The sequence below is a fragment of the Carex rostrata genome, chromosome 22, assembly GCF_964058835.1.
Source record: "Carex rostrata chromosome 22, lpCarRost1.2, whole genome shotgun sequence".
Lineage (NCBI taxonomy): Eukaryota > Viridiplantae > Streptophyta > Magnoliopsida > Poales > Cyperaceae > Carex > Carex rostrata.
The window spans coordinates 187500-203685 of NC_135939.1; the positions used below are offsets into that span (position 1 = coordinate 187500).

The following is a 16186-nucleotide window of genomic DNA, read 5'->3' on the forward strand; positions in this document are numbered from 1 at the left end:
GCAGATACGGATACGGATAGTAAACGGATATTAAAATTTAAAATCATATCTGCCTTAAACGGATACGGATATGGAGCGGATAATCAACGGATACATATTCGAATACGGATACGAAACAAATAATTGTCTGATAATTGAGTTATGCACTTTAAGATACAAAAAATGACTTGTTGTTGTCTTGAAACAATGACTAAAACTAATTTAGCAGTGATTAAAAGCATACTACATTCACGGACTAAAGTTTTGAATGAAAAATAATTAAGAATGAAGAAACGGAGGTAAAAAACAAAGAAAATTGCGTTATTGTAGCACCATTACCAGCAAAAAATATATTAAATTGAAAATCATATCATATTATCATTTATACCACAACCAAAACTGAAATGAATATGAGATAATATATAACAACTTCTATTCGGAGCAGTAAAGTTAAAGCTGGTTGGGAGTCATTTCGGATCCGGATAATTGCGGATATAAATACAAATATTCACCTTAATGAAATTATCCGTATCCATATCCGCAATTATCCGTATCCGTCGGAGCGAATACAGAGCGGATTATCCGTATCCGTTTACACCCTATTAGGAGTACAATAAAATAAGTAATTTAACTCTCGATAAATTTAAATTCAAGAAGCAATGTAACATGAAAATATATATCTATAGTGAAACATTCAGCGGTATTATTACGTGAATTTTACAAAATGCTCTAATAATGATTAGAATAAAAGCGTCTTTATTAATAAAAACGAAACGAGACTACGCAAAACAATTTTCAAGATTTGATGGATCAACCATTTAGTTTTTCCGTATATCCTTAAAAAAAAAAATTTAAAAGGAAGTCTTCGACGCACAAGTCCAATATCTATAATTGTTTTTCATTTCATTAAGTAAACAGAAGCGTCCAGACAAATACGCACCAAACAGTTCTTACCATAATTGAAACACTGATTAATTTGGATGTTTTTTTTTTTTTTGAAAACACTGATTAATTTGGATGTTTTTTTTTTTTTGAAAACTTGGTAGTAGCTATCAAGATTCGTGAGGGGAAATCGAACTCTCGATTTTTGGGTATAACAACTCTAGGATATTTTTCTAGTCAATTGTGCTACCTCCACTTTCTCAATTTGGATGTTTTCATGAGAGATGTTATTGTGCTTAATTTCACATCCACACTGGAAAAGGATTTCCATTAACTAGACCTTTCATTATCTCACGGTGCCTCCATTTCCTGTATATTTACTTTTAATTTTGTTTATTGTATTTCTTGACGAGGCACTTTCCGGCTTATTATGGCAATCAATTAACAGCTTTAAATGAAATTCGATCCGTACCAATGACCTGTATTTGGACCCAAACAACCTGACATTGAGACGATCTGAAGCGGACATCTCAAAACCGACCCGATTTCATCCATACCCGATGACCCAAAATCCGAAAACTAATCCAAACCTGAGATGATCCAAGTTCGACACAACCAGAGACAGTTGTGTTCAAAGAATATAACTCGAGACATATCCAACCGAAATTCAAAGAATCCAAAATCTAAAAATAATCCAAAAATGAACAACCAGAAATCCAGCAAACCCAACCTGAGTCCTGAGACAATAAGATAGTGAAAATAATCTCAAGCAAATGATTCAACACCCTATTCCTTGGGCATTCCCAAAGATAATCTAAAATCAAACTGATCCAAGCCCCACTCACTTGCCACAAATACAAGTACAAAAAAAATATATATATCCTGTGCTACCTCTAATATTGTAAAATCTCGATTCGGCTCATCACTCTGCAATTTAGAATAAAGCTGTTTTTAATTTGAACGAGGAAACAGCGCAATCAGCCTTTAACCAAATGAATAGCAAGCCCAAAATGCCGATTTTTTAAAAAAATACCCAAAAAAATAATTATTTTATTAAAAATAACCAGATTTTGGGTGAAATTTTAAAAATACCCCGGCCGCAGATTTTTTCTGCGCTCCGGAATTTTTATTCCGGGCCGCAGAAAAAATTTGCGCCCCGAAATTTTTTTTTTTTTTTTTTTTTTTGAATTTTTTATTCCGAGCGCAGATTTTTTCTGCGCTCGGGATTTTTTTTTTTTTTTTTTTTTTTTTTTTTTTTTTTAGAGTTTGGAGAAAAAAAAATCCATTATGTATATGTATGTATATGTGTATGTATATGTATGTATATGTGTATGTATATGTATGTATATATGTGTGTGTGTGTGTAAATATACATATATACACACACATATATATAAATATACATGTATATAATATTTATGTTTATGTATATGTATACACATATATACACATATATACATATACATATCTTATATACACATATATACATATACATATACATACACATACACATATATTATACACATATTATATTATGTATACAAACACATATATTATTAAAAAAAATCAGATCATGGATACTTTCTTTCTCCAAACTTTAAAAAAAAAATAAAAAAATATACATATACATCTACATATACATATACATATACATAAACATAAATATTATATACATATACATATATTATAAAAAAAATGAGTTATACATATATTATATACACATATATACATATACATATATATACATATACATATATATACATATATATACATATACATATACATATATATACATATATATACATATACATATACATATATATACATATATATACATATACATATACATATACATACATATACATATACATATACATACACATACACATACACATACACATACACATACACATACACATACATACACATACACATACACATACACATACATACACATACATACATATACATAATGAATTTTTTTTTCTCCAAACTCTAAAAGAAAAAAGAAAAGAAAAAAGAAAAGAAAAAAGAAAAAAAAAAAAAAAAAAAAAAAATTACCGAGTGCAGAAAAAATCTGCGCTCGGAATAAAAAATTCAAAAAAAAAAAAAAATAAATAAATTTTCGGGGCGCAAATTTTTTCTGCGGCCCGGAATAAAAATTCCGGAGCGCAGAAAAAATCTGCGGCCTGGGTATTTTTAAAATTTCATCCAAAACTTGGTTATTTTTAATAAAATAATTATTTTTTTGGGTATTTTTAAAAAAATCGGCCCAAAATGCCAATGCAACTGTTTGGGCTTCAGTACATTACTTCAATCCCAAACAGAAAACAAGAACACTTTGATGAGTGGCTGGAAATACACAAATAATAGTTAGCTAAAAAGCAGCAGACAAAAATTATAAAATAAAACATACAGCTTCTAGATCTTACAAACAACATGGGTACATTCATCATTTGAATAAATTACAACACTTCCGGAACTACAAACTAATTACTAATCACTCTTGCCAAAAACTACACAAACCCCACCACCTTATTCCTCAGAATAAATAACACCAATCAGCTTTTACTAGCATCGAATCACAAATGCAAAGAAAGATAGAAACACAAAAATAAACTGATCTTACAACATCAAGGCACATTCATGACTTGGATCGACTGTAGCATGTCTGAGAGCGCAATTACGAGGTCTCCAGACTGGATCATCCCACGGGCCTTCAATAGGGCGAAGGTGCGGTTGAGGTTGCTCTCCATGTCGTCAGAGAAGCTCAAGCGAAAAGGGATCAGACCCCACTGCAGGTTCAGCCGCCGTCGCACAGTTGTCGAAGTGGTGAAGGCAAATATTGGGCAGTCAGGACGGCACCGCGACAGCAGGGACGCCATGTGGCCTGTTTTTGTGTACACGAATACTGCATCCACTCCCAGGTTATTTGCTGCAAAGATACATTAAATTAATAAAAAAAAAAACAAATAAACAAATGTGACCAATAAATTATCCAAACAATTCAGATTTCATGCTTAATATATCTTTTAAACAAACTATGTGATGGTAGTTCCCTTTCTTCACATCTGGAGACCTTATTTAACATGCATTATGGCTGCACTCAGCATTGTCTTAATTGTTAAATAAGGAAATATTCATTGTTTAAGTGTTAAGATTTATAAATTTGTGGGTATATAGAGGTGTTAAAAAAGATAATGTGGTTCCACGTACATGACCAAGAGAAAAACACAAATAGGAATTAAAAAAAAAAAAAAAAAATTAACATGTTTGAGTTCCAACTGGCAATCCATCGCGTCTAAGCCAAATCTTCTAGCAAATACCTACCTTAGATTATTTATACTATACTTGCTTACCGATTTTGGCAGCTGAATTGCAAATCTCCTCCGAAATTCTATCTGAAAATGACGATGCCACCTCAGGCATCTCCAGTGCCTCTCTTCTCTTCTCCTCCCTCCACCATCTCTCTATCCTTAAACTAACACTCCTCAGCACACTCAGTGCCTTGTCAGGGTACCTCCCCATGGCTGACTCACCAGACAGCATAAGCGCGTCAGCCCGCTGCCTCACTGCCTCGGAAACGTCAGCCACCTCAGCACGTGTTGGAGTCGGGTACTCTATCATGGACTCAAGGAGCTGGGATGCAACGATTACTGGTTTGTTGAGTTGGCGACAGAGTCTGACGATCTTTTGCTGGAATGCTGGGACTTGTTCGAGCGGGATCTGGGCCCCCATGTCACCTCGAGCAACCATCGCACCATCTGATGCACGAATTATTTCTTCAAGGTTCTTTAGAGCATCGATGCTTTCTATCTTTGCAATTACACCTATTTCACTGATACATATGCCAAGTAAATAATAGATAATTTATAGTAATATAGTCACTACTCAGAAATCAATCTGTAAAACAAAGAAATTATGGTTTACCAGCCAGGACAACGTGCAGCTATGTAGCTTTTGAGATGGCTAATGACTTCAGCGGATTTGACGAATGAAACAGCAATGAAATCGACACCTTCAGCAATGCCGAAATCTATGTCAAGCCAATCCTGCAAATTTGCTCATAGTATCAACTATCAAGAGGGGAAATAAACAAGGTACATATTATTGAATTCACACGATGGGTTTCTTCTTTCTAATTGCAACCTCGTCGATTTTAGAACACAAAAAGACATGCTAGGTACGATTAAAGGATACTGAAAAATATGTAAAATGCTAAATTATGGTACTAAAGCAAACATTTCATAGAAGTTCAGATCAATATGAGCATTAAACTAATCAGTACACAAAAGTATGTTATTAATTCCATATTTTATATTTAAGAATTAATAAATAGCTTCAATAAAAATCTTGTTCTCCAATCAATCTAAAGAAACCCTCGCTTATTATTACATACGAACATAAACAACCCACGAAATCGACAAAATTTATTTGGGCTCAAACCAATCATTACAAGAGGGTACAACATTTGCCAGTGAAACTAGTACAGCATGTTAATACCAAATGCAAGTTACCTTAGAAGAAATTGTAGGGAGCATGGCATTCCGCTCACGCACCAAACTACCCTCTCGCCAAAAAGTGAGATTAGCCCGTGGAAGCAACAAGCCAGGGTCAGTGCAGCGGCACTTCACATCAGGCCCCACCTTCTCTATCACCTCAAACCTAGCCATGCCTCCATCCACTAGCAATTCATCCCCGATCCTTATATCTGTTCACAAGTATTTAAGACTTAAACCAACAATACTGGCCTACCCACCCTTTTTTTGTTTTTCCCAGTTATGCCTACTCACGGGCAATAGTACCAAACAAGTAAACTGGCACCTTATAAACCTACATGACCGCATTGCAATCCACAAAATTAAGACATAATCAAGCCTCTACTTCAGTCAAAACCAGCAAGTGCCAGCATTTAGTTCAAGTAATATAATGCCTTAGAAGTTTAGAGAGAGATAGAGAGGGGTTATTTCAGAAATTAAAGTTACCTTCAGTAAAACCATCATAGTTTACATTAGCAGTACGATCCGGCAGAGGAGAATAAGATCTGACACTAAATGTCCATATTTCACCATCCTACAAATGATTCCATTAGGAGGTCAGGAAAAATAATATATAGCCCATAACAAGTTAACTTTGACCTATTTTGTAGAAAAAACCATCTTTTGATTTTGGTCGATTGTCAATAATTATCTTTATAAAAGATGTTGCCTAGTACAAACATTCAGCTTATCATGAATCCAAAGTACATTATAGCATCATATAGTTATGACTGGCACCAACCCAGCAGATCCCAAGGACCTGTTCTTACATTTACATGCCCTCCAGTAACAGACTAAGATGAAAAATACAACCACGGGTGGATCCAGTAAGAGGGGATGGGGGTCAATTGACCTCCGTTTATTGTCAAAATTTCTGTATTTATACATGATTTTCTATATAGTTTAGAGTAAAATTATATGGGTATTGTAAAATTGACTCCTATACTGACATTAAAATTTTATATGATTGACCCCCAATGTGTGTTTGACCCCCCATAGCATAGAAAAAGGGCCCTTCGAGGTAGCCCATGTGGATCCCACCTTCCAATAACAATTCAAGCCAGTCATCCAATTTTCATAATGGAGACTAAAATGGGGGAAATTCAAGACAGATGCAATGCCTCCCAAGTTTTCAACATAAAGAGCATCCCAGATGCTTTATCATTTCATTTTTTATTTATTTTGTTATTAATATGTGAAGAAATGAAGGATAATATAATTCCATGTGATGATCTTTTTTTCAAATCTTTACGATAGATAAAAGGGATATAAAGAAAAAGTGTCTCATCCAAATTTCAGTGAATAGAAATCCAGCAAGTCCAAAATGGGATTTATTAGTCTAGCGTAAGCTACATGAAATAATAGTTGAAAAGAAGAGACAGAAATAAGCAAGTTGTGAGGGTTTCAAATATTGAGAAAAAATCTTTGAAATGCCAATAAAATCAAATAAATACCTAAATCAAAAAGCAAATTGAAAATTCAAATAGGAACTGGACAACATAAATTTTTTTTAATGTCATCTATTAGTTTTAAGTTTATATTTATGATGATTAATGGCACTTCTCTATTCTATCTTAAAAGTCTATATTAATTTGAAAACATTAGATGTTTAATCTAAAACACCTAATTTCTTCAAATTCTTCTTTAAAATTGTTTTTCTAATTCCACTGCCTCAAATAATGTTCTTGTGTTAGTTTTGTGAACCAGAATACACAACATTGTGATTTTGAAAGAGAAGTGAGTCGTGACTTGTAATAAATTTTTAAACTCACTGATGCATTTGATTCAAATTTATCTAATAATAATTAGTGGCTGCTAAGTTAGATGTTTTAAAACTCAGTCATGACTTGTAATTAGTCTTTAAATTCAATTTTATCGTGATAAAGGATGAGAAGACTGACCTCGGCCTTAGCAGAAGGGGCCCCACCAAGGTCACCCATGTGGATTTCACTACCCTCAGTATCCATCATGACGGCAACAGCAAAACCCTTCTCCTCATTGAGTTTGCGCACCTGACGAATCACATTGCGATGCCATTCGTGGGTCCCATGGCACATGTTCACCCGAGCCACGTTCATGCCTCCCACTGCCAGTGCCTCTAGTTGCTCCGGCCCACATGTTGCGGGGCCCACAGTGCAGATCAGCTTTGTCCTCCTTGTGCTCCTGGTTATACAATATGCCAGTTTAGTATTTTTGTAATGCTTGCAAAAGTTTTTGAAGTATAACAACCGCAAGACTATGTTTTCTTTTTTACGTAGTACAATCTTTAACTTAAAAATATCTGCTTTTGATCTGGTATAATTTACATTTTTGGCCTCTTCTTTCTAGATATATGCTTGTCGGTTGTATTATTTTATGTTTGTTAAATAACAAGCTAATTGCTTAACTAAGGCTATCTGAGGACTCAGGCTAGATGAGCTTTTCTTTTGGTTGGGGTTTGGTTCTGATCAAGTTCAATCGATTTCAATTTTATTTGTGCAAAATAACCTAAATGACACTCTTTTCTGTTTGCATGCTACAACATTTATAATACTTTACTTAATTAAATAATTATCATTTCCAGTTTCCCCTATGAGACACCTGCAAGGGGAGAAAAGGAAGATGCTATGGTACAGTGGTACCAATGCTGACAGATGAATGAAGCAAGGCAGTCTTTTGTGCCATTTCAGTGTTATTCATTTTGTGGATGTAATAGAAGTACTAGCTAATATGTTACTTGTAGTTGTTTGACGTTGATGGCATTTGATATATGCTTTACTGGTACCAGCTGAGTACCAATCATTTGAGTATTGGGTAGGATTTTGTGTTTTAGAGATATCCAATTTGATGAGCTGAATTGTGGTGGTGGTTGTGTGTGTGTCGGGGGGGGGGGGGGGGGGGGGGGGGGGGGGGGGGGTGGCCTCAAAACTTGTTCCTGCAGAAAGCCAAATTCTTTTTGGTTTTCTGTTCAGTGACTAGTTAATGAGGCAGGTGTGAGTTGCTGAGGCATTTGGATATCTCTTTGTTTAGTTTTTGTCTGAGTGCAGTTGCAGTTTAAAGTTAGGTCAATGTAATTAATACATATGTTAGTTTAATAGCAATATGGGTTATAATACCTTTTTTTTTTTTATAAAAAAAAAAAAAAGAATTATCATTTCCAGCATACTACAAAAAAAACATATAATTGGCTTGCCTTAGTCTTTAATCGAAATAACCTGGACCTAATTTGCATAGATTATACTCCACATAAATCCTATTTGAAATAAAACACCAAATTGGCGTTCATTTGATCATACTGACTTCAATTAAGCATGCAGTGACACAACATTTTATTTAAAACATTTGGCAAAAAAGATAAGTTATGGAAGCACAAAATTACAGCTACACTGATTGTAGAATTAGCATTGAATCATCAACAATCAATTGGTTAATCTCCTCACCTGAATCCATTTTCCTTCAATTCAGCCTCAGTGACAGCGTCAACGTCAATTGCTGAAGACGTAGCCTGGGCCACCACCAAGTTAGATCCGAATCCATTATCAGATGACAGAAGTGGAGTATGAGATGAAGAACAGCTACAGGAAAGAGGAAAGGCGTGGCGCCGAAGCGGAAAGGGAAGGTAAATGGGGATAAGAGAGAGAAGACGAGAAGAGGCTGGGAGGTTGGAGAGGGAGCGAGAGGAGGGAAAGGAAGGTGAGAGGAGGTGAATCGATTGGGTCGACATTTCGTCGGAGAAGAGAAAATAGCGGCTTGGAGTGAGAGAGAGTGAGATAGGAGTGTTTCGAGTTTCAATTGAGGTTCTTCTCAGAGAACGACGGACATCACGAAGCGAGGTGGATAAAATTTTTGTGTAAACTTGGACCATGGGTTGTCTCCTCAAAGACTGTAAAGTGGGTCCCGTTATACATTGTAAAAGTGAGATCCAAAGTCCAAACCTCCAAAGAGCCGGTAAAGACGAGAAAAATTCATGTATACCCTTGAATCTGATAACATCAAAATCGAAATTACTTTTTTTTTTTTCTCTCTCTAAATATCATAATATCCTATTTAACATGAGAAACATTTTGAATTTAAAAACTTACAAACTTATTTTATTTATTGTCTATTCATTTAAAACTCATTTTTTATTATTAAGAAATATAAATTGAAATAAACGGAAATAAATTAAAATAAACGGACGATTAAACAGTAAAATTGCCGATTAATCGGAAAAACGACCGATTAATCGTTTTCATTCACAAACAGACATATATTAAATGTATTCGTAACGGTTTGGTTGCCATTAACGATTAAACAATTATTTAATTGGCTGTTAAAGATAGTTTTTTACAACACTGTATGTAACTAGTTAGTTTCAGTAGAACGATTTTTTCTTGAGCATGTTTTAGGCTTAGGAGTATTTTAAAATTTGTGTCAAATTAAAATAAATGGTTGGAATCTCATTCTTATCAGATCAATACATATTGAAATACTAGGTCACTTTTCTGAATATATCCGGTACAAAAATGATTCGCTATACCGAAACAATGATATATGGGTAGAGTGGAAAAAACGTAGCTTACTGTATTGTGTCGTGACTAATACGCTGTGATTTTAGTCTTGTACCTTGTCGTGTTGTGATGGAGTTAATTTTTCATGTGTTATACCGTGTTGTGATCAAATATTCAAGGAGTGGCAATGACATGTGAATGGTCACGCCACGTGAATCACGTTGTGCCTAAATGTGCTAAGACCAAACGTGACTTGTGTGATCATTCGATCATAATTTAGATTAGTTTATTCAAAATTCACCATTTGATCAAGATCTAATGGTTCTAATTACATATGACTCGTGTAACCACGTGTCGTACCGTGTTGTAACTAGATCTTTCACAAGACGTGATGTACCGTATCGTGTCAAATTTTTTAAAAGATAGTCACGGTACACAAATAATCACAACATAAAACACGTGAATCATGACACGTAACCAACATGCGTGCCATATCATTCCATGGCATTTCATAACAGAACTGACTTTGCTGTGCTATTTTTAAAATCAAACTCAATGAAATCAAGAGCTACAATAATATATTATGTCATATAAACAAGTTGTATGATATAACTGTAGGAAAGGTAGCAGAAGATCTCAGCCATTTAATTTGAATATCGGACGGACCATACTACGTCCATTTCAGCATCGAAGGTTTGTGTTAGCCCACATGTTTTGCAACGAAACACAGTAGAGCGTTGGGTTTTCAAAATATGAGGCCCAGGCCGAAAGAAAAGGCCCGTAACAGGGTCCACAGTAGTATCGGATCAGACTCCTTTAATTTTACTCAGATCCACTAATTTTTCAATACTTTTGTTTTTTGAAAAAGTAGGTGATACTAACTCTGTCTCTATGGATCGTAATTCCTGACAAACACATCCGTTTTCCAGCTGCATCATAAATGCACCTTTTATCCTAAGAGTCTAAAACAGCATGAAATTTAAGCAAAAGATTCACGAAAAGACTTAAAATCAACAATCCAAAGCCATAACACTATAACAGATACTTCTAATGCTAATACCAGTAACATTTGATGCTATATATATCAAATGTCTCAAACAAAAGCAAACTACGGTGGTTTTTAATTAAAAGAACAAAAAGCAAACTACTACTCAACATATAGTCTTTATAAAAGATCGATCTGCAATTAATAAGTAAATCTAACAAGCAAACAAAACCAAGATTAAAATCAGTAAACTGATTAACTAATTATAAATACTGGTATTCTGGATGGAAATCCTGCTCTCACTGTGTCACTCTGAGCCACTTGGAGAAGCTATCGAACTCGGTGTAATCGCTGTCAGAAATCATGGTCTTGTACCATTCCTTTCCAGCTGCCTTGATCTTTGCCTTCTCCTCCTATTATTAATCAATCACATTCCGAATAAAAGAAACAAAATAATTAAACTGTAAGTCGTAGAATTAGCATGAAACTACATGTCTACATTGGAAGTGACAAAACTTATACAAATCAAGGAAATAATGGGTGACAAGATGAGCAGGATAATTAATTATATATCATTATTTTGAAAAAAAAGACATATATATAACCCGCTCTATAAAAGATACTAGAAGGTATCTTACATTCAATTCAGTGGTATAATCAACTATATCTATTCTCTCTTAGCTGTACTAACATGCTGAAATGCTGAATATATGGGAAACTATTTAATTCAAATTGATAATATATAGATACCTGGCTTACCTAGTGCATAATATGACTATTAAATAAACGGATATACCTCTGATTATTAGCACAAAACAGTTTTAACAAAATCGAGGTATATAAAAATCATAAATTTCCAAGAAAACAAAAACAAAACACTAGAAAGGTGTATGGAGAAAAAACCATTACCGGGCTAATGGGGCTTCTTTTCTTCTCAATCTTCTCCTTCTTGGCCTTGACCCTTTGCGCCTCTGCAAGAATCGCCATCCTCCTTGCGGTACCCGCGAAAGGGTTCAGCTTCAACAGAGCACTGACATTCTTCATTGGGTTCTTCTTCAGCTCCCTTCTCTTCACCTCCCTGTTGACTGGCTTCACCACCGATTGCACCTCGTCAGAGTTGATGATCCTCGCTAGGTCAGCATTCATCATTTTCGGCCTTGGAAGCACATACCCCTTCTTCTTCTCTGATGCCTTGTCAAAGGTGCCAAAAATTGAGTCAAGCTTCTCAAAGGCTGACTTGGTCCAGATGATGAATCGACCGACATGGCCACCTGGTGCGAGCTTGAGCAGGTTAAGGCGCTCGACATTTTCCACATCAACTCCAGGAATGTTACGGAAGGCCTTCACAATCTTAGATCCCTCAGTGCCATACACGATCAGAGGGCCCTTTTTGTTGATGTACCGGCGGTTGCGCATCTTACCTTTTCCGGGACGAATCTTGACAGAGTCCTTCGCCTTCTCAGCATCAGAAAACGCACCGATTTGCTTCAGGATGTTGATCGCAGCCGAGGTCTTCTCGATCGATTCAACTGAGTCAGAGAGCACAAGAGGGAGCTCAGGCACTGCCTCAATCTGGTGGCCTTTTGCCATGACAAGCGATGGAACAGCAGAGGCAGCAAGGGCAGAGACCATTGCATATCGTCGCAAGTTGATGTTCACACGCCTGTGCCAGCGGCGCCAGGGCTTAGTCGGGGCAAACATGCGACCGCCACGACACATGTTGCCAAAAGCACCCTGACCAGCGCGGTGAGTCCCAGTGCCAGGGACACGAGGGATACGTGACACAGCTCGACCAGTGCCCCAGGACTCAGCCGAGGTCTGGTGGCCGGCACGCTTGGAGACAGCATATGGCTGGCGCTTGTTGCGTGACAGGTGAGCATGAACCATTCGGATTACATCAGTGCGGATTGGTGCTATGAGAACGTCAGGTAATGGTACAGACATGGTTTTCTTACCGCTGTCGACGGCCATGTCGCCAGTAAGGGATTGGACAGAGACAAGGGGTCGAGCGGCAGCTGTGGCTGGCGCCATGGCTGCTAGTATGAGGGTTTGAGCCGCACTGGAAGCAGAGGACGCAGGGTTTTATTGGGTGATCGTGAGAGGGCTAATTAAAGGTACATGATGTCTAATTAAAGGATGCGTAGGAATTAGGATTTGGTGATCCGCCTTTGATTCCGATTAGTTCGATCTTTCTAAAACTAGATGAGCACTAGTAGGAAAGACGAGACGGATGATAAATGAAATGGCGTATTTATAGCAAACATTTGTATGCAAATTTTAACTGCTGCAGGGCGGAGGTGAGATAAACTTTTTTATGGACTATATTATCCTCTCTCCCAGAAGGAAATTAATAAAGCTGTAAAATTTTAATTAAAGGAAATTAATGCTGAAATTAAGTAGATATGTCAATTATTATCGTTGACATATTATTAGATATTGTCATTTCTTTTATTCCATTTTTTTTAATTATTTTTGCCTTTCAGAATATAGAATTGCCGACTCATCAATATCCATCTACTAGACACTAGAAGATATATAATTAAAAATATATATTTGATGATGGTAACTTGGTAAGCATAAAAACATTGGCAATATTAATGTAATTTTTTAATAATTTTATTTGATTATTACAAAAATAAATACAAAATTATACTGACAAAAGTATCAGTGTAATAATAAGATATGTAGTTCTATAGTTGAGATTTGAAAAGCTAGTTTACTTATTTGTACCGATATAGAATTAATCTGATGATGATAAGCACTTTGTAGTACACTGGTACAGGTATGGCTGATTTAAAAATTCTATATTTGAAAAGTCATTCTACTAGTATGCTTATCTTTTATCTATATATACTTGTACAAACATGGTTGAATTGATTTATACATTATTATATTTGGACTTCGACTTCGGCATGTTGAAACAATAGTATAAACACATTTATGAACAGTCTGAATTAGTGCCCCAATTTCGTTTATTTTTCTAATTTTTATTCTCACTAACATACATCTCCTTGGAATTTTGATGTTTGTATTTGCACCTGGTGATAAGAAGGGGTGTCGATGATACCCTCTTATAGTCTTATCCATTTATTACTTGATTTGTACCGTAGTCGATACAAATAAAGTTTTTTCGTTAGTTTCTCGAGTATGAATATAGGGTAAGAAAATGTTTTCATTAGCTTTTCAAACTAAAAGGGTTTGGAACATAGGAGCAAAGCCTTAAAAAAACTTATCTTAGTATATGAATAAAAAATAATTACTGCAACTTAGTTGTCGAAATAATGAAAAAAAATTTACTTCAAAACATAAAAAAAAAAAAAAAAACAATCTACGCTATGGTAACAACATTAACTACGCCTTTTGCATATTACTTCTTCTAATTTGGAAGGTTTAGAACAGTCTTAAGCCTTATTAGTTTTCTATTCTGAGAGAGAGGCCAATATGGTCCCCAAAATTTTTTTTTTCTCACCTCAGCCCTGAGGCAATTAAAAATTGACCTCTTAAAATCGGCCCGGGTGATGGATGATGATGTAATTAATTTGTTTTTATTCATGATTGTAAAAAAAGTATAAGCTGCCAGGATTGTGGTCCGGTCCCCAAGTGTTTTCCCAGATCATTCACAGGTAGGGGTGAAAACGGATCGAATACGGATCGGATAGTGATAAAATCATATTCGTATTCGTTTTTATTTTCTGGATACGGATACGAATTGGATATTAATCGGATATGAATACGGATCGGATATTAATCGGATACGAATACGAATCGAATATTAGTCGAATACAAATATGAATACGGATATAAATCGAATTTCTAATTCAGATATATATATATATTATAACAAAATTAATATAACAAAAAAAATTCCCCCGTTAAAAATAGAAGTAAAATTTAGCATAATTGTATATCAATCATGTTAATATTATAGCATATCAATTTATTCACTTAGGATATCAATCAAAGACTCTATCAGTTAATAGCAGAGATATAGTCATATAACACCCAGTTATAGTTAATTAGTGTGGTTATCTGACAAACCTAATAAAGTTGTTTACTAATTTTAACATGGAACTTACAAGTATTGAATTTTAAATAAAGTTTTTCCTATAAACTTGGATAACCTTTAGTTTGCAATGAATAGTTAAGTACCAAAAAAAAACTTCCCGCAATATTATTAAGACAAAGGTTTTTCGACTTATATGTCAATTAAAAAATTTCAATGGCTTCTATGTCAAAACTAAAAAAAACCCCTAAAAACCTTATTCCAATCCAACCTGTCCCAAAAAGCAGATATTGAAAGGCAGAGAGAAAGAGGTATGTGGCTGCGTGGCATGGCCCCAGTCACTACGGAAAATTGAGAATTGAGAAACAGGAAACGGCAAAATAAAAAATTAGAAACTCCAAAATCCGGATATCTGAAAAGACAAAATATCTGTATCCGGATAATTATCCGTATTCGTATCCGTATTCGATTCAAAAATTAATACCGAATTCGTATCCGTATCTGAAAAACAATATCCGTATCCGCAAACTATCCGTATCTGAATATCCAAATCCGAAAAATTCGAATACAGATCCGAATTCGATCGGATAATATCTAACCCGTTTTCACCCCTATTCACAGGCCCTGTTCGGTTACATGAGTTATGTGGGAAAAAAACATAATATTGGTATTTAACCCCGATGTATTCGGCAGCATGATATCTTCCTAATTTAATTCTCAATTGATTCCTATGAGGTTCTCTTTTTCTCTTTCAACAACACTATTTACATAGGAAAAATTAAATTGAGTCAAAGTTCATTTTATTTTTCCCAATTGGTGCAGTTAAAGTGAAAATCAATAAATTGAGTTGCTTCTTGACGTAATTAAGCTATTTTATCATAATTAATAATATTAAACTGAATTTAACTAATTTATTTTTATTTTTTAAAATATTTTCTTAATTTATTTGTATCTATTTTCTTATTTTATTTAATTATCAAAATATTTATATTTTAAAAATAATAATTAATAAGTAAGGTTATGTTATTTTTTAATCTATTTTATTTAATTACATTTTTAATAATTTTATTAATATAAATAATTGTATAATATCAATCATTTAGAAAGAGAATAAGATTTCCCACAACTAATCCCACGGTACAACCGAACACTCATTTCACCACATTTCCATAATAAATCACGTACATACCCATACCGATGGGTTCCCATATTTTCAAAAGTGGATTCCCGTCCCCATCAAATTCCATCCCGTGTAATCCCATGACAAACAAACAGGCCCGAATTCCCCTGTATTTGTCCCCCAATCGGTTTGGTGCAAGCTGTAGAACTT

At 34.9% G+C, this 16186-nt stretch overlaps 2 protein-coding genes across 2 annotated transcripts; both read right to left on the reverse strand.

The window, feature by feature from the left end:
* Positions 1-3259: 3259 nt before the first annotated feature.
* On the reverse strand, positions 3260-9291 carry PKP-ALPHA (Pyruvate kinase family protein). The gene is made up of 7 exons (XM_078324359.1): positions 8819-9291; positions 7301-7562; positions 5847-5934; positions 5379-5572; positions 4792-4913; positions 4221-4699; positions 3260-3796 (listed from the first exon to the last, which is right to left on the reverse strand). The coding sequence occupies exons 1-7, from the start codon at positions 9241-9243 to the stop codon at positions 3495-3497; spliced, it is 1872 nt and encodes a 623-aa protein (XP_078180485.1). The 5' UTR covers positions 9244-9291; the 3' UTR covers positions 3260-3494.
* Positions 9292-11034: 1743 nt separating this feature from the next.
* Positions 11035-12937, reverse strand: LOC144574399 (large ribosomal subunit protein uL4-like). The gene is made up of 2 exons (XM_078324360.1): positions 11763-12937; positions 11035-11266 (listed from the first exon to the last, which is right to left on the reverse strand). The coding sequence occupies exons 1-2, from the start codon at positions 12882-12884 to the stop codon at positions 11153-11155; spliced, it is 1236 nt and encodes a 411-aa protein (XP_078180486.1). The 5' UTR covers positions 12885-12937; the 3' UTR covers positions 11035-11152.
* Between the last annotated feature and the right edge of the window lie 3249 nt (positions 12938-16186).

Coding starts and splice junctions, on each gene's coding strand:
- PKP-ALPHA (XM_078324359.1), bottom strand. CDS start 9,243: ATGGTCCAAGTTTACACAAAAATTTTATCCACCTCGCTTCGTGATGTC. Junction 5,573..5,846: donor CTATGATGGTTTTACTGAAG/GTAACTTTAATT, acceptor ACTTGTGAACAG/ATATAAGGATCGGGGATGAA. Junction 3,797..4,220: donor CAATTCAGCTGCCAAAATCG/GTAAGCAAGTAT, acceptor GTATCTTTGCAG/CAAATAACCTGGGAGTGGAT.
- LOC144574399 (XM_078324360.1), bottom strand. CDS start 12,884: ATGGCGCCAGCCACAGCTGCCGCTCGACCCCTTGTCTCTGTCCAATCC. Junction 11,267..11,762: donor AAAGAAGCCCCATTAGCCCG/GTAATGGTTTTT, acceptor GATTAATAATAG/GAGGAGAAGGCAAAGATCAA.